This window comes from Thermomyces lanuginosus, assembly GCF_041956635.1.
Source record: "Thermomyces lanuginosus strain ATCC 200065 unplaced genomic scaffold VTN49scaffold_27, whole genome shotgun sequence".
Classification (NCBI taxonomy): domain Eukaryota; kingdom Fungi; phylum Ascomycota; class Eurotiomycetes; order Eurotiales; family Trichocomaceae; genus Thermomyces; species Thermomyces lanuginosus.
The window spans coordinates 780,363-803,487 of NW_027192361.1; the positions used below are offsets into that span (position 1 = coordinate 780,363).

Sequence of the window (23,125 nt, forward strand, 5' to 3'; positions counted from 1 at the left end):
GTCCGTTGTTTGGGGATTTGGACGATTAGAAGTCTCTGAACCCTAATCCCAAGAATCATCCTGATCTCCTATATGCCAACGTAGGAATATTCCGTAATCTTGCGTTTCGACTGCCTTACGTTTATACGGGTTCAAGGATCCTAATTTACATTGAGAATCCGATACTTCCTGCGGCGGGGCACTCTGTATACCCGTGCCCCCTAATGCCCCATTTGACTGCTGAAATTTAGGTACCATGCACCTACACCGTACAGCAGTGACGCACCCCTAGTCACGTCGCAACGGACATGGACAGTACGTGCAAAATGGCAAGTACTTAGAAACAACCACCAGAGGTTCAATTCGATGAACGTAAATCAATTAAGTTTCCCCCGCCCGCCATATTCCCACCGAAGTTTCTACGGAAGGTTTGGACCGAGTTCTTCAATATAGGTATTGTATTAAGGTGAATCCTTCCGAATGACAATTCACTTAGACCAGGGGTAATCATTACGTACTTTGATATTGTCGGCTCTCTGCCCCTTGAACTCCGTGTCCAGGTTGCGGAATACCTGGATTTGGAAGACGTCGTCCGGAGCCAGAAGGTGAGTATCAATCGACCACTCCTCGATATTTGATCAGCATGTACGGAGAACTCTGTCCTGACTGGGTTTAGATCTCAAAGCGTTGGCATAATTTTCTCGTGCGACACAATCATCACGCCCCTTCTGCGTGAGACTCTTGTTTTTCTCGGTCTGTGCGAGGATGTCGGCAAGACTCAACGAACGCGGACGCGATGATCTATTTCCGATAGCGACATGGATTGCTATTAGAACGTCAGGTACAGTCCGCTGACGTCACTTGAGCCGAACAGCAGGTACGAGCAGATTGTGTAGAATGCCGTATTGATTCTTGAGGGAGTGATCGAACTGAGCAGGAAAGACAAATGTTCATGGCGCATATTCAGAGCTCGTCCTTTGCACCACCTAAGCCTTCATCCTGGCGTTCTTGCTCGTCCCGTAGAGACCGAGACGTCTCGCACGTACTCGCGTATAGCCTCATATACCGTGGCAGCAGATCCTCCCACACCCTTGGCGACAGGAGATACTCGACGCGACTCTGGCCAGAAGGAGTACTACTCCCACCACAGATCTCCTTCGACACTAGCCGCAGAATGCTCAGTATGTTTTTCATCGCCACCTTCACCGCCTGTGTTTTCACGCAGCGATTCCATTGTGATAGTTGATCATTACCCATACACAGATGTTGGTTGTCTGTGAGGAAGATAGCGTCGGTGCATTCGCGCTTCGTCGCGTCGACAATGGATCGCACGATTCGAACGAAGTTGTCTTTGAAGATTGGCGATATCTCCATTTCTTCGGCGAGGATGTCCACGAGCGGTAAAAACGCGTGATCATGTGCCCAGGTGTCCCATGTTGCGATGCGTGGCTCACATCCTGCGGAGCAGATTTCCTGGGTTAAGTGTGAGCCGGCGAGGTTGTTCCAGCGTAAGCTCAGGCTCTCCAGTAGCTCCCAGGCGCAAGATTTGGCTCCCACAGGAGCGGCTATCAAGAAAATGGAGAGAAGTGTGCGGGGGAGCATGGTTGAGGGTGTGATATGAATGACTACTGTTTTGGTCTACAGATTTAGGTCGCGTTTGAATGGTTGCCAACGCCAAGAAAGGGTATGTAGAGAGTAACTTCAGGGGTATCATTTGTCTATCCAAGAATGGGTTCTGGGTTACCCCAGAGATTCGGTTACTACTGCGCCGGACAATGGTGTCTCTGTTTGTACCGCGGTGCTTTCCTGGCCCCGGGTCGAGGATATCGCCGCGGTTTCCTTTTCTTTGTTCGCGGCTTCTTCGAGTTTCCTTTGGCGAACCGAGTAGTACTTCAAGAACAGGATGATCATGACTATACTCGTCAGCGCAATTGCCGAATCGTAGGAGTTTTAGCTTACTGGCACATGTGGCCACGGCCATCGCCGCACGGCGTGTTAGGAACCATCGCAACCCTTCGATCTCGCTCTTCCCATCGCTGTTGAGTGACACCGTGATCTTGTAATTGAGCTCCTGGATTGCCGTGTCGATGCTCCGCTGCATCTCCCGCGTCGTCATCTTGTGGTCGTTGAACATCTCCTTGATGGCGTCCCGAAGATTCCCCAGTTCCTGGTTCATGCGCTGGTTGACCATGTCGAATTCGTGTTGCAGCTGCGTTCGCGAGGCCCGCTGCCGTTGAATCTCCGCATTGCGCGCCGTTCGGAGCGATTGCTGGAGCTCTGAACATGCAGCCTTGAACAAATATTGCTCGTTCTGAATATCGGACTTTGAGGTCAAGCTCTGTTCGGCTAGTTCTAACTTATCTTGGAGAATTGCCCGCACGGCTTTCATGACCGTGACGGCCTGCGCTTCGCTAAATCCGCCCTTCTCAAGGTCCTTGACCAGACTGTATGTATCAAAATGATGGACATACGGCGGTGGCTGGAGATGCCGGCTTTCGCCAACTCTTACGGGCGGTAGCGCAGATGGTGGCGATGGCATGTTCATAACAGATTCAAGAGGGTTCTCTGTGTCCGCAGAACCCTGTTGCTCGGCTTTGACCGCTTCTTGCTTATCCTCTCTGTCAGTCCGTGCTTCCTGTTTTGCGTCTCCCGTCGGCGCCTCCTCCCCCTTCTTCATCTCTTGCGGTTCCTTCTCATCTTTTTCCTTTCCTGTTCGCTTGGGGGCCCCGTCGTTCGTCCAACGACCACCGGACAGATTCGCGGCGACTTCCTTCGGCAACTCTGGGGGTATTCGCGGCTCATTCGCAGGGCCATAGCGTCGTGGGATAGTGTCTTGCTCGCATCGGCGGGACGAGTGGAATGCGGCGGAAGGTTTGCTCGGAAGGCGGAGCGAGCGCGGCGACGGCTCGCACGACCGTACCGACCGGAGCAGGTTCGGATAAAGAAACGGCAGTCTGGGAGCGGCCATGGGGGAGTTTTAACATCGAAAATAGGTGTAGTATGGACTATGTCTCCCTCCTGTAAGCTTCACGGCCGGCGATGAGATCATCCCTGGATCTTGTCCGCGGGAAACGGGACTCTCCAGCAGACGCGTCTATGAGTCCGAATCCTGCATGATCGGAACGTGGTGCTCACTGTAATGTTGCGACCGATCCTCCATGCAATACAACGTCGTTCTGGTGGTATCTGTCGTCGTTCGCCTTCGAGCTCGTCGTCGTAGAGAACGTTACGCAGTTATTGCCTGAGGCATCATATTATTTCATGCCTTAGGCACCAACTGCACTCCTGGTTCGCTCCGTGTCCAGAAAAAGCGCCACTATTGTAGGAAAACAACGTTCTACGAAGAACAAGATCACACCAGTCACGCCGATTTAATTCCCTTGCAATAATGTGGTAGACACGTGGCGGCAGCTTGTATCCCTCGATCCCAGAATACCCAATTCTCCCGTCTTTCGACCGTCTCACAGAGCACGCCCTTGCTATGTCAGAGCCGCCGACCAAAAGAGCCCGCAGAGCAGAAAGCTCGTGGGACAGAAACGATTCACGCTCGCGATATTCACGCTCGCCGGACCAAGAGCCGGACCGCGACCGGTGGTCACGTCGCGACGGTGGAAAGCCGGACGGGCCTAGTTCTCGCTACCGCTCTCGGTCGCGGGACCGCGACGATCGAAGGCGCGACAGGAGTAGATCCTGGGACAGTAAGCGAGACCGGGAGCGGGATGGACGTGGTGTACGGGATCGAGATCGGAGCATCAGTCGGGATCGATATGGTAGTAGGCGAGGTAAGGACTGAGCATTTTCCCCTCAGCTGCTTCTCGTGCTTACGGTCGTTGTTAAGGTCTTGGACGATCCGATCGACGGGATCGTTCGCGGTCGCCAGCTCGCAATGGGGTTCGTTTTCGGTCGCGGTCTCCCGTCCGGAGCTCCAGATACGGTTCCCGAGATCATTCACGGGACGGGGACCGATCGCGGCCCGAAGATCGTCTACCGAACGGGAAAAGGGCCCAAGTCCGAAACGAGGAAGAAGACCAGGACGTTGTAATGGGAGGCCTGGACAGCCTGGATAGCTTAGCTGAGAACCCCGAGCAGATCGACGAGCTCATGCGAAAAGCCGTCGGGTTTACCCGGTTCCGGAGTACCAAGAATACGAAGGTTCCTGGAAACAACATCTACGGAGTGCGCAAGGAGAAGAAGACTCAGTACCGACAGTACATGAATCGTCCGGGAGGTTTCAACCGGCCGCTGAGTCCGCCGAGATAGCGGCGTTAGCTTGATTAGGGTCATGCCATTGGGATGGAGCGTTCCGGCGTTAGTGTCTGGGTGTTAGGGGCAACTGTACTGTAACTACTCTTGCATTTTTATTATTGCGATTGTCTTGTCTGGGACTTGTATATCCACCGCGTTTAGGCCCTAGTCGTCGACTCCACTGACGTAATTTATCGGACTTTCGAGAATCGTGGAATCTTCCAACTTTCCAACCTGGCTTCTCTGGGATTATCCTCGCTCAAAGTAATTGCTCGTAGCATCATGACCGCTGAACGAGAAATCGTCATCATAGGTTCGTCTCTACCCGGAGGCCCGCTTCGTTGGGAGCACAACGGCTAACAGCCCGACGACCACCAGGCGGGGGGATCATCGGATGTTGCTCCGCATACTATCTCACCAGGCATCCTTCCTACGATCCCTCTCGTCACAAGATCACAATCCTCGAGGCGACGGAAATCGCGGGCGGCGCGTCCGGGAAGGCGGGAGGTCTGGTGGCACTGTGGGCATACCCGAGCAATATCGTTCCGCTCAGCTACAAGCTTCATGCCGAGTTGGCAAAGGAGCATAATGGCGAGCAGCGATGGGGTTACCGGCAAGTGAATTGCGGCCAGCTCGTTGCCAAGGGCCGTGTGATTAGCGAGAAACAAAAGGAGGGTGGGAAGGACGCATCTTCCGTATCTCTGCAGAAGCGAGATGCCGCCGCAGTTGGCAAGCTGCGGGCTGCGGGAATCCCGAGTGATCTTGACTGGGTTGTGCCTGATGGTCTACGTGCTTACGAGAGTATGAGCGGGCCGGGTGAGACGGCCCAGGTGCATCCGTACTTGTTCACCACGTCCATTGCCAAACTAGCCGAGGAGAAGGGTGCAAAGATCGTGTTGGGGAAGGCTACCGACATCGGTCAGGGACCGGACGGGGTCAAGTCAGTGACCTACATCGACAAGGCAACCGGCGAGTCGAACACGATCCCGGCGACTGACGTTGTAGTAGCTGCTGGACCGTGGACGCGCTCGGTACTTCCCCAGGTCCCGATTTCTGCCACTCGCGCGCACAGCGTCGTGATCCGACCAACACGGCCGGTGTCCGCATATACGCTGTTTACTAACATCGAGCTTCCCGGGGGTAAATCAATCGTCTCGCCAGAAATATATGCTCGGCCGGATAACACGGTCTACGCCTGCGGAGAAGGAGACCGCATTGTGCCGCTGCCGTCCAGCACAGCTGAGGTGCAGGTGGACCAGTCACGGTGTCAGGACATCATCGATTCCGTTGGTAGCATCTCTGACGAGCTGAGACTGGGAGAAGTCATCACTCGTCAGGCGTGCTACCTACCCAATGTCGATGCAAGGGGCGGCGGGCCACTGATCGGCTACACTGGTGTCAAGGGGCTGTATCTCGCTGCCGGGCATACGTGCTGGGGCATCCAGAATGCCCCGGGTACGGGTAAGCTAATCAGCGAGTTTGTGTTTGAAGGCGCAGCCAAGAGTGCGAAGATACCGACGTTGGATTCGCAGCGGTATTTATGAGTTGTGCTGAGGTGCACTAAAAGTACCCTTGAGCACCAAGCGTTGAATGACCCTCATCTGGCGTATGGTAACCGGGTTATAAGCGCTTTAGTATAACAATTTAATATCTTGAATATCAACGCTATAACTTTGATAACCGATATCCTGGGTAACTTTCGTAACGCGTATCGAAGACGAAACGTGTACACTGGAGCTTCGGGCGATCTTTAGGACAAGCACAACAAAGCGACTGAGGGCCCAAGATAGACCCAATGAAGTAACATACGAATGCCAACTCAAGGAATCATGGGTTGGCACCTCGGTCTCTCTTTTTTGCTGGCTTGGATTTTGTTAGCTCTGGACGTGACCAATGCGAATCGTCATGAGGATGGCGAGAACGATGTTTCGAGCTTGGTCAATAAGGTCGCCAAAGCGAACAATGAGTCGCTACTCTGGGGTCCCTATAAGTCCAATTTGTACTTCGGGGTCCAACCCCGCATTCCGAAAAGCATCGTGGCGGGCCTGATGTGGTCTCGGGCGGATGATTACGAGGCATTGCAGAAAAGTAAGCTCGTGTCGAGTCGAACGGAAGAAATTGAGGATGAAATTACTGACTGTCGAGATAAGACTTCCGGCACACATGCGAGCAAAGTGATGAAATGGCCGGATATGGTTGGGAAGAATACGATCCGCGCACAGGCGGACGAGAAACCATCCACGATGCCAATAACCAGTTGGATATCACAATTGACTTTGTCAAGATTTCCGGAGGAAAACACGGTGGGAGCTGGGCAGCGCGCGTCAAAGGCACCCCACGCGAGGACGCGCCCTCGGATCTGTCCACGACGGTTATCTTCTATACCACTTTAGAGGGGCTCGGCCGCTTGGAAGTCGACGACTGGGAGACTGAAAGCCGCAAGGTCGGGACTGAAGGCAATGTCAGGCTGTCAGGAGCGACGATGGAGCTGGGAAGATTTACGATTGACGTTACGGCTGGTCCGGACAATGATCACCCACATTGCAATCACCCCAGCTGCGAGCCCAAGCCGTTGGATAAGACGTTCGTTGCGAGCATGGAAATTCCGTCGGAAGCTCTATGGCAGTCTAAGAGTACGTGCCTTCATCCTATCTCCACGATGATCAGGAATCAAGCTGACCGGTATAAGTCATGCTTTTTGCGACCATGAGACAGACCTTACAAGAGGCATTGCAGGAATACGGCGAACAAAACTTGCCGCCACCGGAGCGGTTGTTTACTGTTCCGCATATCCCGGGCAAGGGAAACATGCATTTCGTTCAAAAAGTGTTCCGTGGCCCATTCGAATTTGACATTCTTTTCTCCTCAGGATCATCCCCGGAGCCAGTTACCTGTAAGTCGTTACCAATGCAATGGAAATGAGCGATTCTGACTCGGACAGCTGAGAAATTGACAAAGCAAATTGAAAACAATGCAAAGTCCTTCTCCACAAACTTTGAGAAAGTATTTCCCCGGAAGTCGCCATTCAATACCCCAGAGTATGCCGAATTCTCAAAGAACATGTTCTCCAACCTTGTTGGTGGCATCGGGTATTTTTACGGCAGTGGGATCGTGGATCGTTCTGCTGCGCCCGAGTACGATGAACTCGACGAGGGTTTCTGGGAAGAGGCCGCGGAAGCGAGGGAGAGGGCCAAGCCTGAGGAGGAGGAACCCCATGAGCTCTTTACTTGCGTTCCGTCACGGTCCTTTTTCCCTCGGGGTTTTCTCTGGGACGAAGGGTTTCATTTAATCCCTATTCTGGACTACGATGTTGAGCTTGCGTAGGTTCTCGAACTAGGGGCTCCTGCGAATTATGTAGCTGACTCACAGTCAGATTTGACATCCTGAAGAGCTGGTTCAACTCCATGGACGAAGATGGCTGGATCGCACGAGAACAGATCCTCGGACTTGAGGCCCGCAACAAGGTACCTCCAGAATTCCGAGTGCAGTATCCACACTACGCGAACCCTCCTACGCTGTTCATGGTCTTGGAATCGATTCTGGACAAGCTAGAGTCTAGCAAACCCGGTAAGAAGGGCGGAGATTTAAACGCAGCCGACCGCCTCAGATCAATTGACTTCGAGAATCGGGACCTGGCTCTCGCACATCTACGCTCGCTCTACCCACTCCTCAAGAGACAGTATTTCTGGTTTAAAAAGACACAGTGGGGTGACATCAAGTCGTACGACCGTGAAGCCTACTCGACCAAAGAAGCCTACCGCTGGCGGGGGCGGACCGTGATGCACATTCTAACCTCTGGTTTTGACGACTACCCGCGGGCGCAACCGCCGCACCCGGGCGAGCTGCACGTTGATCTGATCAGTTGGATGGGGATGATGACACGGGCGCTGCGTCGGGTGGCCTCAGCTCTAGGAAAGACAGACGATGCCGAGGAGTTTTCCGGCTATGAGGACGCCATCAAACGCAACATTGATGACCTGCACTGGGATGACGCAGCGCAGACGTTCTGCGACGCGACCATTGATGAGTATGAAGAGAGTGTCCATGTCTGCCACAAGGGCTACGTCTCTTTGATGCCCTTCCTGACCGGAATGCTGGCTCCGGATAGTCCCCGGTTAAAGCCCGTGCTCGATTTGATCGGCGACTCGGCCGAGTTGTGGTCGGACTATGGTATTCGAAGTTTGAGCAAGAAAGATCCAAACTACGGCAAAGACGAGAACTACTGGCGCAGTCCAGTCTGGATCAATATTAATTACATGATACTGAAAAGCCTCTATGTAAGTCAAAACATCATTGGCTGTCTGTAAACAAACGATCGATCTAACGCTTGATGAAATAGGATGTTGGGACATCCCCCGGTCCGCACCAATCCCAGGCCCGGCAACTGTATTCGGCCCTCCGTAAGAACGTGATCAATAACGTCTTCCGCGAGTGGAAGCGCACAGGATACGCGTGGGAGCAGTATAATCCCGACACGGGTAAGGGGCAGCGCACCCAACATTTCACAGGCTGGACCAGTCTGGTAGTGAAGATCATGGCCATGGAGGATTTGTCCACTGCCGGGGGGCACGATGAACTGTAAATTCGCCCCAGACATGTAGTATTAAGTCTTGATGTCTCAATGAGGCCACAATTGAATCAGACCTCGAATTTATCGGTATCAATTTTCATATCACCACCCTTGTATCTTCATCTGAGACGGCTTCGATCTCGGTCATGCCCACGGTCCCCTCGTTGAGATGGAGATGGTGATCTAGACCTAGATCTCGATCTCGACCAATCGCCATGGCGATGTCGGCGATGTTTGTGATCGCTGTGTCGGCGGCCCGAATGATACTGGTCGTCGTCGGGTTCTGAATCACCTCGCCGTCCTCTTCTCCGTTCGCGATTCGGCGAATAATGATCCCGCCTTCGATCTCTGCTCCGATCTCTGTTGCGGTCTCGGCTGCGATCTCGGCTTCGGTCCCTGCTGCGAGCTCTGCTACGGTCTCTGCGTTCGGAACGGTGTCTGTGAGAACGATGGTGGTGATCGCGGTGGTGCCGGGAGCGCTTGCGACGCTCCCGCTCTCTCTCTTCTTCTTCCTTCTGTTCGGCTCTCTGCTCCACTATCCGACTCCCTCTTCCATCCCCCAATGCCGTATTATTCGCATTACTCTCCTCTTGTCTCCTCGATGTTCCAACCGCCGGCACTGGTAATCCCAACGCCCGCGCCATAGCCTCCTGCTCCGCCTCCTTGATGCGTTTCAACTCCTCCTCGCGCTGTCGAGCTTCGTCCTCGGCGGCTGTGTCATCTTTGGCTTTCGCGTACCACTGCAGATCCCGACCTTTTGCCCACCGGCCAACTGGAGCCATCAGCGAGTGACCGAGGTAATTTTCTCGGTGGGCGGACTCCTTGACGTCCTCCCATTTGAAGGAGTCGCGGCCGCCGCTGTATAGGATTGCGTTAGCAGAACCCCACTGGATTAAAGTAAAATATGCGTGCTTACCGGCTGCCTTCTTTGCGAACAGTTGCTACGAGATCCATGGCGAGGGGGATGGTGTTTGTCCTTTTGAATAGTGGCGATTGCAGATGGATCGGGTCCCCAAAGCCACACCTCTTATCTTAGCTAGCCTTCAAGTTATCTTATCGTAGTTTGCGCCTGAGGCATCAATAGCCTCCCCGCCAATAAACTGATGTCAGCGAATGAAGTCACTCGATCGTTAACCTTTGTACCCGGGACTGCAAAAGGCCTGCCCATGATTACACGTATTGGGCAGTATCCCGATCAAAATGTGATCGTTTGTTCTTGTTCTTTAACGTCTCCACGGAAACCGAAGTAGTCGTAGTACTACTAAGCGCTTCATCGGCAATGCATCGATTGTCCACGCTTTGAAGTATCAGTAATCCAAGATGATGGCCATGGGGACAGAACAGCTGCGTCTTAAGCCACTGAACGTGGAGAAGGGTAGTTCCAGAGTAGGTCTTTCAAAATCATCCGCAAAATAGCATGTCGCTAACGTTGTCGAATAGTTCCCTCCGTACGATCTCCCGCTCCGTACAATCTCGACACACTTTACTCATATGTGACAGGAGAGAGGGGGTCGTTCCACCACCAGCGGCAGCATGGCGCAACAACCTGGTATGTCTGTGTCCGTACATGTTGTATTGAATGTGGTCTAAGTAACGGCAGGCCGCGATGTCCCAGCGACGCAACCTCCTGTTCATGGCGCATAACCAACAGATCTACGTCTGGGAGCCGACTGGGCCCTGGCAGACACTTGGAAGAACTCCGTCGTTGATCCTCACTCCCGTGATGAAAGACCCGTTTGCGAGAGGCTACATCTCTCCAACTGTAATGCGCCACGCCATCAACCACATAATTGTCGACGAATTGGGACGTGATGAGATCCTGCTGCTGGCGACTGATTCGGGCAATGTCTGCGGATATCATGTAGAGACATTCTACTCGCTGATTGAGCGTGCGAAGACAATGGGCGAGACGCTACCTATACAGGAGCCGCGCATCGAGCCATTCCTTTGCGAATGTGTCGGTGCCAGTGCATGGGGCCTCGCGGTGCACAAGCAGGCGCGACTGATTGCAGTCAGTTGCAACGCACACACCATCACTGTTTTCGCATTTGCCTTGGTAGACACGGATGGCCAAGACGCGGGATCGGACGATGCAGAGACAGCGGGTTGCAGTTCCCCTGATTGCACTCTAAAACAAAACTGGGTGACTATCAAAACGCCCACGGAGCTCCGTAGTTTCCGTGACCGAGGCCTACTTCACCGTCGATCTCACAACTTCCGGTTGATCTATCAAGGGCATCGCGACAACATTCCCAGCGTATCATTTTTCAATTATGATCTGGTCCCCCGCGGCGATTGGATGGTGAGCGTCGATATCGCCAACAGAATAATTTTTTGGAACATTTGGAAAAGTCTCCATCCTTGGAATGAAGTGGACTTGCGAGCAATGGGGTATCATGATCGACGGTTCGACGTAGGGTGAGCAGAGATAGGGAGATATTCAGTGAAGCATTCTACAAGCTAACAAGCTGACAGTGAGCGTGGCTGGAGTGTTGTGGCGCTTGATCCACGTTCGTTCCGACTGCGGCGGACAGTCCCAGAAGCTGTCGGTTCAAGAAAATACCGGAAATTCGCCGACAACAACGAACTTCCTGCCATTAGAGACGTCACTTCCAGCTCGACTGTACCGGACTCGAGCGACAATTATACGTATTTCCCGCCACATGAAAGGGATAACCCAGACGACGTACTTGATGAATTCTCTTTCCCGGACATTTTTGGAGAAGTGTGCGCAATAGACTCCGCCGAATCATTCCACGGCTCGGTTAGTAGAAAACGGAGCTTGGACGAAAGAGTATCTGATGATTCGGAGGATGAACAACGCGAACAACAAACGGCAGAGGATATTTCTGGCACATCATCGATTTCCGAAAGATTTCCAGGAGGCTCTCCGAGGAGAGAAAATACTGCCGATGATGGTGTTGGTGGGCCCGAACGGCCCATGGAGGATGGCCGCGACGAAGTAATGGAAGACATCAGGCAGTATATTATGAATATTATTGAACATAATGAACCAAGCTCCGACTCGGAAGACAGTATCGGATATGTTGTCGATACGTTGGATGAAATTCTCGGTTTGCCGGAGCCGGGGAGCGGTGAAGAATCTCACCAAGGCAGTGACGCGGATACAATTTCCTCGGATGAAGACGAGGACCTACAGACTGACGAATTGGAGACCAAGATGGTGGATGGCTGGGTATTCCCGGTTCTCCAATTCTCGGAGGTGAACATTCGAATGATTCCCGGGCCCTTGGCGGAGCGACCGACGATGATTTCCGGGCCGCATCGTCAGCATTTCTCTCAATTGCCGGAAATGATGCAGGTGCTGCAGTACTACGCCCGACTCAACATGGTGAAGTACCTGCCAGAAGATGGGTTGGTTGTGGCTGCCACGCAAATTGGACGCGTCGCCATCATTTCGTTGGCGGAAGCGCACCGGAAAGGTCATGCATTTCGGATCAACTGGATTGTGCCGCTGCAGAGCCAGGAGAAATACGGCGATCGCCCATTGGTACCTTTGCTTGGGATGGCTGTGAGCCCGGTGCAAGGGCAAGAACGGCCAGCTGACGACTCAGATTACATGCCGGCGCGATCGGAACATGATATGTCGTTCCATTATTACCAAGTCGATGAGGACGGAAGCCCAACCAGAGCAGAGGGTGGTGGACACCGCACAGACTCGGGTCTCTCGACGGTTGAAAGCAATGCTTCTATCAATTATCATCACAAACCGCGTGAGCGATGGCATGGGTTGCAATCATCACGGCGGTACCGACTGTTGCTGATCTATGGGGACCATACGGTTCTGAGCTATGAGTTCTGGTACGAGTGGCGGGACTCTGATGATATGATCCTTTAGCGGAATTCTTGATCAGTCGAGGATTCGATGTACATATGGTAGCCGCAAATTATGTCAACCTGCTACCTCAAAATTTTACTTCCCAGTCTCAAACAAAAACTAAGGTAGGATCATACACCTTACTCAAGTCTAACCCAGGAAAGAGATTCGATCCGCATTAAACGTCAGTAGGGAGCTAAAAATCTGATAGGAAATGTCTTCTGTTTAAGTCTATAGATCACTGGGCTAAGAATAAAAAAAGGAAATTTGTCCCGGCGACGCAATCTTCTCTTCACAACGCAAAATCGCAAGTCTGGGAACCAAAAGGCCGCTAGCAGATCCTCGGTGAACACCTGGTGTTGATCCTCACTCCGATGATGAAGCCACCCGATGCGAGATGCTTCTTCTCTCTGGCCAGATTGCATCATGCTGTCAGAACAGTGGACGCCCACTTTCGTCTTTAGCTCTTGAAACCTACTACCGTGCGAGCATTGGACATCCCGATCAAAAGAGAAAAACGGGTTTGTGAAGGGACAAGCCCTTCATGTATTTTGCTCCTCCAAGAAAAGAAACCTACCTCAGCAAATGATTTATTGTCTCGGGAAATGCGTCCGCTTTACTCCATTGCACAGAAAGGCATTGCATCCGGGAAATCAGGAACGAAGTTTGGATTGAAGAACCAGAGCTGAATGCCATCGTAGTTAGCCACACAAATGACTTCCCGGTCCCCGATGAGTAGCATGGGGGGCTCTGTGCCCTGACGTCTGTATTCATGCAGCAACCTGCGAGTCTGGGTTTCTACTATATCCATCTCGTATGGGAGCATGATTCTTCTCCCGTTTGCAGTGTTGCTGAAATGGAGCCGGTTGGGAGGATCGTTCCATTGGAAGGTCATGTAAGGGGTGATTTGCTCGCAAAGGTTTCCGCGGTCACTTGTGTAAGGCAGGGTATAATCGACCCATCGGAGGCTGAGCTCGTCGATGGCGTGGTCATACATGAGGTCCAACATTGTGAACTCAAGATTCGTTATGGAGCACAGCCGCGTAACGGTCTTATCACCAAAGGTGCGCTGGCTGTTGGGTAATGGATCGAACCTGATCCCGTCCGGAAGCGACAGGTGAAAATGTTTCCTGTTCAAACGCTGCCCCCTCAACGTCCACTTTGTCTGCCGCACCTCCGGCCGATATTTCTCCCAGTTGATTTCGAATGTCACGAGCACGTTCTCATTCGCATCCATATGCCATAGCCACAAATTGCGGGAACTGGATATAATGTGGACTTGATTCGCGCGCAAATCCCAAATATGGATTTGAAGAGACGAATTTGAAAACCGGCACGGGCAAAACAAGAGCACCTTGTCCTTTTCGATACTAATGGTGCAAGCCGCACCGTAGCTAACATCAAATTCTCTTGCTATTTTCTGTGATGTGCACAGATCCCACACTGTCGCAAGCCTGCAGCTCCTGTTAGGCGACGCCGACAAAACTTTGGCAGAGAAAATAGATTGTCTCATACCCAGTTACCCACATCAAAACAAGATAGCGATCGGATAAATAGAAGCGCGAGAGGCTACTCGCTGCCTCTTCGTCGGTCCACCTCGACCTCTCTCCTGTTTCTAGATCCAGAATTTCGACTCCTCTTATCTTCCTTATCTCATAGCATAGCCGTCGAGAATGGTACAGAATTGTCGGGATATCTGTTATCGGTGCCGACCAAAGCATGAATTTCTTTTTCACCGGCTGAACAGATTCCAAGCCATGCTCCCATTGAAAATATGCCATTGCATTGTCGGCCACTACATCCTTACTGTCCAGGCCCAAAAATCCAAGTGTTCGGCGCCATGCCCACGTGATGACTGTCTCACTAGAGAACAGCGCACGCCATCGCTTCGAGACCTAAGGCGGCACTTGTGAGGATCGATGAATTTCACTTGAGAATTAACAAGAAGGTACTCAATTAATGCGTACCCTCTGACATCGGAAAATGTCCGCAAGATCTAGATACTCCAAGATCTGTAGGAAAAGCTCCAGCGGCAAAGAGATGATTAAATCAGCGTCCCCGTTTCCCACTAAGCGTGTTTCCTCAGAGGCAGAGAAGTCGACTGAAGGATTGATCATTGCGATTGAAGCAGATATCCTCAAAACTGAACCATGACATAGGTGAAATTGGTCTATTTCAAACTCGGATCGAACTTCTTCAAATCGGTTTGTTGCTCGGCTAACAGTGCTGATGTCTTCCTTGGAGCTAAGCTGGGGACCTGGCTTCTTGGCACCACTAAGTATATCTTACCTCTTATCTTATCAAAGCAGTTCCAAAGTCTGAGGGTCACCGCGCGATTTACGCGATCAAAGGTACAGCTGTTAACAACTCGTACTCCCCTCCAGCGCAGTGCCCCGAACGCCTCGAATTGGTTCAATGCACAGAGTGGCATTTTCATCGCGATGAGGTCGTATTTACTCGGTCCATGACGTTTTGAAAACAGCTGTAATTGCGTACTGCGAAGTGGCTGAGCTGTGGTCTACCAATCTCGCTGAGGTCCTCTCAGCCAATTGATTTATAGGATGGCGGCCAATGGATCAGAGAAGCTGCGCCTCAAGGCTCTCAATATTGAGAAAGGAAGTTCCAGAGTAAGTTTTCAGGTCGATTTACAAGAGCAAAAGCCGTTGACATTTTGATATAGTTCCCTCGGTACGACATCTAGCGCCATCCCATCCCGACGCATCATGCATCTGGCTTATGTTGAACAGGAGAGATGGAGTTGATCCACCGGAACTTGCAGCATGGCGCAATAACTTGGTAGGACTGCATGCTGGTGTCATGAACTTGGAGGCCGTGGACTAATTAGCGCTAGGCCGCTTTTTCCCAGCGACGCAACCTCCTTTTCACGGCGCAAAATCGCAAAATCTACGTCTGGAAACCGACTGGTCCCTGGCAGACGCTTGGGAGAACGCCAGCGCTAATACTCACTCCGGTGATGAAAAATCCAAATGCGAAGGGTTACCTTTCTCGGATTGTAATGCGCCACGCTATAAACCACATAATCGTCGATGAATTAGGCCAGGATGAAGTCCTGCTGCTAGCGACAGACTCTGGAAATGTCTGTGGATACCGCGTAGATAGCTTTCACCGATCGATCGAGCGTGCAAAGGCTGCGGGTGAGACACTACCCGTCCAGGAGCCGCATATCGAGCCGTTTCTGTGTGAGCATGTCGGTGCCAGTGCCTGGGGTCTTGCGGTACACAAGTTGGCGCGTCTGGTCGCCGTCAGCAGCAACACATGTAATATCAACGTGTTCGCATTCGCACTGACAAGATCTCCTGACCAAGACGGGAAATCGGATAACGCAGCATGGGAACGCTTCACAGATCTCCATTACACACAAGAGTGGGTAACCATTGAAACCCTCGATGATCTACGATATTTTCGTAAATGCGGTATGCTTGACCGTCGTTCGCACAATCTCCGGTTGGTCTATCAAGGACACCGCCACAACATCCCCAGCGTGTCCTTCTTCAACTACGATCTAGTCTCCGATGGTGCGTGGATGGTGAGCGTCGATATCGAGAACAGAGTGATCTTCTGGAACATTTGGAAAAGTCTCAATCCTTGGACCGAGGTGGACTTGCGAATGCTGGCACGTAATGATCCTCGGTTCAGCGCAGAGTAAGTTCGCATGGTGGTACACCGTCTACGCAGCTAAAAACCCCAGTGAACGAGGCTGGAGTGTCGTTGCACTGGACCCTCGTTCGTTCCGGTTTCGCCGAACCTTCGCGGAAGCCATTAACTCGCACAATTACAAGAAGTTTGCCGACATGGGGGAGTTTCCTGCGATGAGAGACGTAACCGATCCGAACGACACTTTGCCAGACTTTACTCGCGGGTATCCGTTTGTCCCACCTGTTGAGAAGCCAAATCCGGACGAAGTTCTGGATGAATTCTTCTTCCCGGACATATTTGGTGAGGAAAAACACTCAATTGACATCCCAAAAAAGCCAGACAGTCCACGTGGCACGAAACGTAACCTGAGCGAGGAAGATTCTGAAGAATCTGAGCCAGAGATGGGCGAGCAACAGTCGCGCGAACGACCATCGGCACCGGAAGCGCCTGATACGTCTATGACCTCCCATGAACCATTGAGCAATGCGAGCCGACGACGGAGTTCTTCGGATGACGGTTCTGAGCAGCACGGGGAACCTCGTAGTCCCGAAACCTCCACAGCACCAGGGGCAGCCGATCCCGACGAGCTAATGGACAGCTTCAGGCGACGCATCCTGAATATCGTTCAGGGAAATCAAGGACACTCCGACTCGAATGACAACATCGGATTCCTAATGGAAACGTTGGGCGAACTTCTCGCTTTGCCAGAACCGGAGAGCGAGGGAGAATCATCTGACGAGAGCGATGACTTCATATCGGTACATTCGGTCCATTCGGTTGAAATCGAAGACGAACAGGAACACGAACTGGAGGCGCTGAAAATGGACGGCCGAATCCTCCCGGTCCTTCAGTTCTCGGAAGAGCATGTCCGAATGATCCCGGGCCCCATGGCCGGGCGACCGACAGTGATCTCCGGGTCGCATCGCCAGATGTTCCTTTTTGGGACGGACGAGATACGGCAACTGGAGGACTTTCAGCGCTTCAACATGGTGAAATACATACCGGAAGATGGCCTAGTTGTAGCTGCTTCACAGATGGGGCGCGTCGCCATTATGTCACTTGGGGAAGCTCACCTTAAGGGCCCTACATTCCGGTTCCATTGGGTCGTGCCTTTTAAAAGCCAGGAGAAATATGGCGATCGCCCGATGGTTCCTCTTGTTGGGATGGCCGTAAGCCCGGTACAGGGCCAGGGGCGGCCAGTAGAGCTCAGCAATTGTCCACGGGCGCGTCACGACCGTCTGATAGATTCAGAGGGACGCTCCATCGAGGTCTCAGACGACGGGTCTAATCCCGATTTTGATCTCTCCTCGACTGAGAAAAATACATCTAATAACAGGTACCTCCGGCCTCGCGAACGATGGCAGGGATGGCAGTCATCGCGGCGGTACCGGCTGCTACTGATATACGGGGATCACACGGTAATGAGCTATGAATTCTGGTACGAACAAGTGGACTGCGATGACATGATTCTTTAACCGGATGTTACCTAATCTTGATCTTCCATGTACAAGTCCAGTCCCTAGGTGTAAGCTTTTCCTAGTATTTAGGGTTAGGGTTGTTCCTGGATCAAAGGTAAAATGTGGAGAAAATCACGTGCTTTCCACTGTGCTCCATATCAGCCAGTCATATCTTCCGAACCTTCCTAAAAATAGTCGCGGAATATAACATTCCTTACCGGATTCGGCAATTTGATTACGTTCCCGTTGATCCCGCCGCGCAAAGCCATGCAGGCAAGCCACGACAATCCTAGGGCCGCGTAATGCTGCCGGGCTTGCCGTATCGGCCTCACAAGTTTATAATAGAGAGCTTGTCTTTTCAATCTTGATTCGCATCGCAAGAAGCATAATCATTCGTTTCAGCTATGGCGCCGCCGCCGTACGCTTACTTTGCCATTAGTACTGCGAGTTCAACGAGTAGCAGTACTATCGCGCCTCGCAGTCTCAGCGATGTCAATCGTACGCAGGCTATCACACTCGGCGTTATGGCCGTTTATGTCGTGGTGATTGCGGCACTGTGGAATATTCCATATGTGAGATATGTGCTGTGGCCTTTCAAGGTGCGCCCTTTTCAACATCTACTCTACTAGTTAATCCATGGTAGGCTTAAGTGCTCATAAGAGATTGATAGATGCTCGTCATTGCCTTCCACGAATTCGGCCATGCCATCACTGCCATCCTGACCGGCGGCCGCGTTCAGGGCATATCTCTCGACCCACACGAAGGCGGCGTCACGCACATCGTCGGCGGCAAGGCGGCAATCACCCTTCCCGCGGGGTACTTGGGCTCCTCGCTGATCGGCGCGCTGCTTATCTTCTGCGGCTTCAACATCGTAGCGTCGAAAGTGATGAGTTTCGTATTGGGCGTGTGTTTCCTGCTCACCCTCTGGTGGGCTCGCAAGGATTGGCTGACAATTCTCACCATTTTGACGGCGGTGGGGTTGTTGGTGGCATTTTGGTTTATCGCGCATGCGGAGGCGTTGAGATTTCTTGTTGTATGTCTTCCCCCTCCCCCTTCTTCCTTTTTCAGAGACATGTTTGAGAAGCTAATGACGGGAGTAGTTGTTTATCGGAGTGATGTCTGCTCTCTACAGTGTGTGGGATATTTGTGATGATCTTATCCTGCGTAAAGTTAATTCTTCGGATGCGTCGGTCTTTGCGAAACGATATGGCGGATCATCACGGTGCTGGGGAGTGATCTGGTCGATCATCGCGATTATGTTTATGGCGATTGCAATTGTCGCGGCTCTGGCGGCTTTTGATCAGAGCTTTGAGGAGCAGGAGGAGGATTCGAAGAACTTTATCCCCACATAACTAAGTTGCAACCGGGCGTGATTAGGCGATGTGGTTATGTATTTTTACTGTGACATTTCTGACGGTTGAAGTTTGGATCGGCCTAGGTTGGTATGTATGATTATGACGACTGATGACCCTGTTATGCGATACCCAGCAATGGCATGTCTGTATTGGAACAAATGAATAAATCGCTACAGATAGATCCATCCCGAACGCCATACCATCCCTTCCTAAACCCTAATGCTCGTTACGACGAGTAGATATTCGCTCCCGGCTCAGCAGCTGCCGCAGCTCTGGTGTGATAACCTTGCTGTCGTGCTCTGCTCCTATCCCTCGCGCAATGTGCTGGCCGACGCTATCCCGGGAAGACTCTCCAACCTGTGGACGTCCAGGCATAGGAAAGTTGTCCTTCTTGTCGATCCGCTGCACCATTCGCTCAAAGCGTCGGAAGAGCGACTCCGCCCGGGTTAACAGTGGCACCAGCTCCATCGTACATGACAACTCGTTGACTGAATCAAAGTTAGGCCAAACGTCTTCGACATCCAGACGGATGAATACATACTGTATTTGAGAATTTCATCGAAATGATGCAGGTGGTCCATAATCACATCCCGATGCTTTTCTAGAATTGCCATGGCGAAGAACAGGTGGAAGCTGCTCGACAAGTAGTCCGTCCACAGTGCTTCCCACAGCCGCAAAACGTCTCCCCATTCAAATTCGCGCTTGTACCACACGAGCAGCATTCGAAACAGGAAGAAAAAGTTGGTGCTGTCTGCCTTTTGCAGATGCAGATACAACTGCGGATCCATGAGCTGCACTAGCTGGTCTAGCGTCATCAGTTGGTCTCGCATTCCTGACTGATCGCGGAGAAAGTTCCGCTCCTATTGTTGGTCAGCCTCCTCTACTTTCTGACACGAGAGGTTGACCTTACCATCCTCTCCATGAACCCGACAAACCCCCAAAATGCCACTGCATCGTCCTGCATTACCGCATAAATCGGCGCCAGCAGGTCACTCATGCCTTGCACATACCCTAAGCTCGGATTGAACTCGTGATATGTCAAAAGCATGTCCTTCATCTGCTCTAAATGCACGTTGGTACCCGCGTCTGCGAATGGCGAATCCGGATCTGGATGAGGGATGTCCTCTCCGGCAAAAAGCGGAATGGTCCGGTCCGTCCGGTGCACATCTTTCTCTGTCATGCATTAGTCGTTTCCCATAAACTGAACGGACCTTGCTCACCAATTCGAGCTTTCTGCTCCTTCCATCGCTCGTACTCCTCAGTCGAGCTGTGCCCATCGACCATCCGCTCCCACCATGATCCCTTCAATCGCACATACTGATCCCTTCGCGAGTTCATAACCGCCCTCCGCTCGTCGGCACTGCTGTCCCAGTCGTACACTCCGAGAAGGAATAGCCACGCCTCTTTGCGCACGCCATCCTGCGGGTCTAGTCCGCCGTGGAATATCCGCTCTTTCACCTCATCGACTGTGATCTGCAACCGGCCATCTATGGGGTTGAACCAGCTGTTCCATTCCTTTAGCGTCACCACCTTTCGACGCTCGTGTATGGACATGGTCCCCGTCTCCAGTTCCAGAATCTCAAAGTCGCCGACGGAACTGTTTTCCATCTCAAGCACATCCCTGGCTGTCCAAATTCGTTTGTTTCTCTCCTTTTCGCTCTGCTCTGCGATGCTCATGGCCCATCGCGCCAGGTAGATCCGCGCACTATCAAACTCATTTTGCAGCGTCTGCACCTCCGGGTTCTTCATTAGCCGTCGGACTTGCGGAGGGATTATTGGGTTCTCGGCAATCTCATTCGCCGTTCTTCGCGTAAATGTGGTAACCCGGCTGAGGCCTTCCAGCACCTTCCATCGCGCCTCTTTCAACGCTTTGGTAAAAGGGTCCATGGCGGCATCGCGGCGCACGGCCGTAGTGGGAGAATTTTGCTGAGCTTCATTTGACTGTCCGCGACTCAATGGACGGCCAAACGACAACTTGTCTTCTTCCGATGGGTTGATGAGATAGATAGTTCTATCTGCGCCCGACCGCTGAACCTCGACATACCGTCTCAGCCATCGCAGCACCTCATCGCCGCCCCAGAACATGCCGCCATCCTCGGAGAACGGATCGAAATTCTCCCGTGTCCGTCGCTTCTTCTGCAGGATTGTTGATTCACATTCGCTGTCGTGAAAGAACAATGCGGGAAAGCTGTCGCCCGCACGGGTGTTGATGACCAAGCTGCCAAACCACCACCCGATACTTGGTGGTCGAACCATGAGCGAGTAAATCTCCGACAAAGGCACAGCAAATGCGTACATCCCGACGGCCTCCTTGTACGTGGTCATTGTTGGTAGCGGCGGGACGAGATACGTCTGCCGGGGCGGGGAGTCACTATCGGCGAGGTCGACCTTGACGTATGTCTCGTATGCATCGCCGAGTGCATTCTCCGGCACCCATGCAAGAAGATAGCATGATGCATTGTCGCCATCAGGGGAAGTTGGTTTCTGTTGGACAAGCGCGATGAACCCGGGAATGTTGTCTTTGGCCGATGGTGTTGGATGAACGTAGACCTAAGCACGCTTGTCAGCCTGCCTAGAGCAATTTACAAGCTTCAATTCCTACTCATGCGCACCTTGCTCTTCGAAAACAGCAGCTTCACGCCACGCCGGGGAGTTGTCGACGCAATGGTGTTGTAGTCGGTCTCCTCATCGTCGCTCACGTCGTAAAACGACCCGGACGGAGACGGCGGCGACGGGGGCGGGGTGAACTTGGACGCAGAGGCGGCCATCGGGAAGGATGCGGGTGGTTCAAATCCGAGATAAATGGTCAAAGGAAGGACACCAAATGGGCCTACGAAATCAGACACATCTTTGTATTTGTGCTCTTAATCTCAGCCTTGTTAGAGAAGCTCTATTATCTGGCAGCCTGATCACCTGCGGAGGTCACGACGTAATCAAGGCAAATGATAAGTCACGTGATGTCTTGGCAGGTAGTTATTCAGAGTTCCCGCTGGATCCCAAGTGGGTTGAAGCCCCATTTAGGCCAAGCACGTGAAAGTCACATGTTTCAGAGCCGCAGCCTGCTTTGACCAGTTGACCCTTGAGGTTGAGCAATCCGAAAGCCCTATGTTTTTCCAAATTGCTCCTTCAGGAAACCAGCTTGAGCTCCCCAGACAAAAGATTATTAATGTCCACCAACCTGTGTAAATCAACGTCGATATCTTTCTCGTTTATGCTAGCCGGGTGGGAACAGCCTTGAAATAGTAGCATCATCGCGAGATGATCTGCGCCAACGAGGAGTGTCGTTTGTCTTTGCTCGATGCGCTCGGCAGTTCCAATCAATCACCATCCCATATTGAGTCTGCTATTTCCACTTGACACTGCATAAGAGCACTGATCGTAGTGATATTAGAAGTTCTGCTAGAGATATCATGTCCACAGAGCCTGCCAATGTGTCAATTCTCAAACCATGTTGATGATTTAGCGGCATCTCTTCCATACTTCTCTTCATTCCGCAACATCCGCAACATCTAAGTCGTCAGTCTTTCCTGATAACAAAATTTTGTTCCAATCAGATGTCAATCAGCAGCTTCTCGAGGTCCTCGAAACCAATTTCGTCTTTTCCTTCTCTGGGTTGACCGGCTTGGAGGAGGAAGAGCTCTTCGAACTTGATGATGATTGAGACCTCCATGAAACGACCGCGATGTTGCGTTCGCTGACGGCCATTGACTGCTCTTGATGGGAATGGCCATCACCGTCGGGGCCGCTCCCGGCCCATTTTCAAAGGTAATTTGGGCGGCGCATCTGTCGACCTGCAGCGCGATTACAAATTTGACCCTGTCTGCCTGTTGTTATTTACGCAGGATTGGATGTTTGCCGACGACAGCTTTCCCGATCCCACCGAAACGTCTACCTCCACTACCACGTTCGGTTACTCCTATATATATCTCTCTCGGAGCCATTTGGGAATTATTGGCAAGCAGGACTTTTCCACAAGGCTTTCAGCGCTCTCGCCTTTGCGATCAACCAGCTTGTTGTTCATTCT

At 52.1% G+C, this 23,125-nt stretch overlaps 11 protein-coding genes across 11 annotated transcripts; 6 read left to right on the plus strand and 5 right to left on the minus strand.

Moving 5' to 3' along the window:
• Nucleotides 1-942: 942 nt before the first annotated feature.
• On the minus strand, nucleotides 943-1,581 carry VTN49DRAFT_2512 (uncharacterized protein; the record flags this gene model as incomplete). Its single annotated transcript, XM_069410246.1, has 1 exon — nucleotides 943-1,581. One exon carries the CDS (start codon nucleotides 1,579-1,581, stop codon nucleotides 943-945), a length of 639 nt encoding a protein of 212 aa, XP_069269070.1.
• Nucleotides 1,582-1,719: 138 nt separating this feature from the next.
• On the minus strand, nucleotides 1,720-2,947 carry VTN49DRAFT_2513 (uncharacterized protein; the record flags this gene model as incomplete). Its single annotated transcript, XM_069410247.1, has 2 exons — nucleotides 1,720-1,892; nucleotides 1,939-2,947. 2 exons carry the CDS (start codon nucleotides 2,945-2,947, stop codon nucleotides 1,720-1,722), a joined length of 1,182 nt encoding a protein of 393 aa, XP_069269071.1.
• A 513-nt stretch (nucleotides 2,948-3,460) lies between these two features.
• On the plus strand, nucleotides 3,461-4,239 carry VTN49DRAFT_2514 (uncharacterized protein; the record flags this gene model as incomplete). The annotated part of the gene is made up of 2 exons (XM_069410248.1): nucleotides 3,461-3,761; nucleotides 3,818-4,239. 2 exons carry the CDS (start codon nucleotides 3,461-3,463, stop codon nucleotides 4,237-4,239), a joined length of 723 nt encoding a protein of 240 aa, XP_069269072.1.
• A 267-nt stretch (nucleotides 4,240-4,506) lies between these two features.
• VTN49DRAFT_2515 (uncharacterized protein) lies at nucleotides 4,507-5,768 on the plus strand (the record flags this gene model as incomplete). The annotated part of the gene is made up of 2 exons (XM_069410249.1): nucleotides 4,507-4,537; nucleotides 4,603-5,768. 2 exons carry the CDS (start codon nucleotides 4,507-4,509, stop codon nucleotides 5,766-5,768), a joined length of 1,197 nt encoding a protein of 398 aa, XP_069269073.1.
• A 267-nt stretch (nucleotides 5,769-6,035) lies between these two features.
• On the plus strand, nucleotides 6,036-8,806 carry VTN49DRAFT_2516 (uncharacterized protein; the record flags this gene model as incomplete). Its single annotated transcript, XM_069410250.1, has 6 exons — nucleotides 6,036-6,312; nucleotides 6,375-6,857; nucleotides 6,914-7,117; nucleotides 7,166-7,544; nucleotides 7,598-8,501; nucleotides 8,564-8,806. The coding sequence occupies 6 exons, from the start codon at nucleotides 6,036-6,038 to the stop codon at nucleotides 8,804-8,806; spliced, it is 2,490 nt and encodes an 829-aa protein (XP_069269074.1).
• Nucleotides 8,807-8,891: 85 nt separating this feature from the next.
• On the minus strand, nucleotides 8,892-9,748 carry VTN49DRAFT_2517 (uncharacterized protein; the record flags this gene model as incomplete). The annotated part of the gene is made up of 3 exons (XM_069410251.1): nucleotides 8,892-9,329; nucleotides 9,406-9,652; nucleotides 9,711-9,748. 3 exons carry the CDS (start codon nucleotides 9,746-9,748, stop codon nucleotides 8,892-8,894), a joined length of 723 nt encoding a protein of 240 aa, XP_069269075.1.
• Nucleotides 9,749-10,114: 366 nt separating this feature from the next.
• On the plus strand, nucleotides 10,115-12,653 carry VTN49DRAFT_2518 (uncharacterized protein; the record flags this gene model as incomplete). Its single annotated transcript, XM_069410252.1, has 5 exons — nucleotides 10,115-10,180; nucleotides 10,235-10,242; nucleotides 10,295-10,343; nucleotides 10,395-11,212; nucleotides 11,270-12,653. 5 exons carry the CDS (start codon nucleotides 10,115-10,117, stop codon nucleotides 12,651-12,653), a joined length of 2,325 nt encoding a protein of 774 aa, XP_069269076.1.
• Nucleotides 12,654-13,248: 595 nt separating this feature from the next.
• Nucleotides 13,249-14,749, minus strand: VTN49DRAFT_2519 (uncharacterized protein; the record flags this gene model as incomplete). The annotated part of the gene is made up of 3 exons (XM_069410253.1): nucleotides 13,249-14,086; nucleotides 14,148-14,527; nucleotides 14,600-14,749. 3 exons carry the CDS (start codon nucleotides 14,747-14,749, stop codon nucleotides 13,249-13,251), a joined length of 1,368 nt encoding a protein of 455 aa, XP_069269077.1.
• Nucleotides 14,750-15,193: 444 nt separating this feature from the next.
• VTN49DRAFT_2520 (uncharacterized protein) lies at nucleotides 15,194-17,764 on the plus strand (the record flags this gene model as incomplete). The annotated part of the gene is made up of 5 exons (XM_069410255.1): nucleotides 15,194-15,259; nucleotides 15,313-15,320; nucleotides 15,380-15,428; nucleotides 15,484-16,295; nucleotides 16,342-17,764. The coding sequence occupies 5 exons, from the start codon at nucleotides 15,194-15,196 to the stop codon at nucleotides 17,762-17,764; spliced, it is 2,358 nt and encodes a 785-aa protein (XP_069269078.1).
• A 386-nt stretch (nucleotides 17,765-18,150) lies between these two features.
• Nucleotides 18,151-19,098, plus strand: VTN49DRAFT_2521 (uncharacterized protein; the record flags this gene model as incomplete). The annotated part of the gene is made up of 3 exons (XM_069410256.1): nucleotides 18,151-18,345; nucleotides 18,417-18,779; nucleotides 18,847-19,098. The coding sequence occupies 3 exons, from the start codon at nucleotides 18,151-18,153 to the stop codon at nucleotides 19,096-19,098; spliced, it is 810 nt and encodes a 269-aa protein (XP_069269079.1).
• Nucleotides 19,099-19,317: 219 nt separating this feature from the next.
• On the minus strand, nucleotides 19,318-21,869 carry VTN49DRAFT_2522 (uncharacterized protein; the record flags this gene model as incomplete). Its single annotated transcript, XM_069410257.1, has 5 exons — nucleotides 19,318-19,589; nucleotides 19,643-19,961; nucleotides 20,012-20,274; nucleotides 20,322-21,651; nucleotides 21,714-21,869. The coding sequence occupies 5 exons, from the start codon at nucleotides 21,867-21,869 to the stop codon at nucleotides 19,318-19,320; spliced, it is 2,340 nt and encodes a 779-aa protein (XP_069269080.1).
• Nucleotides 21,870-23,125: the final 1,256 nt, after the last annotated feature.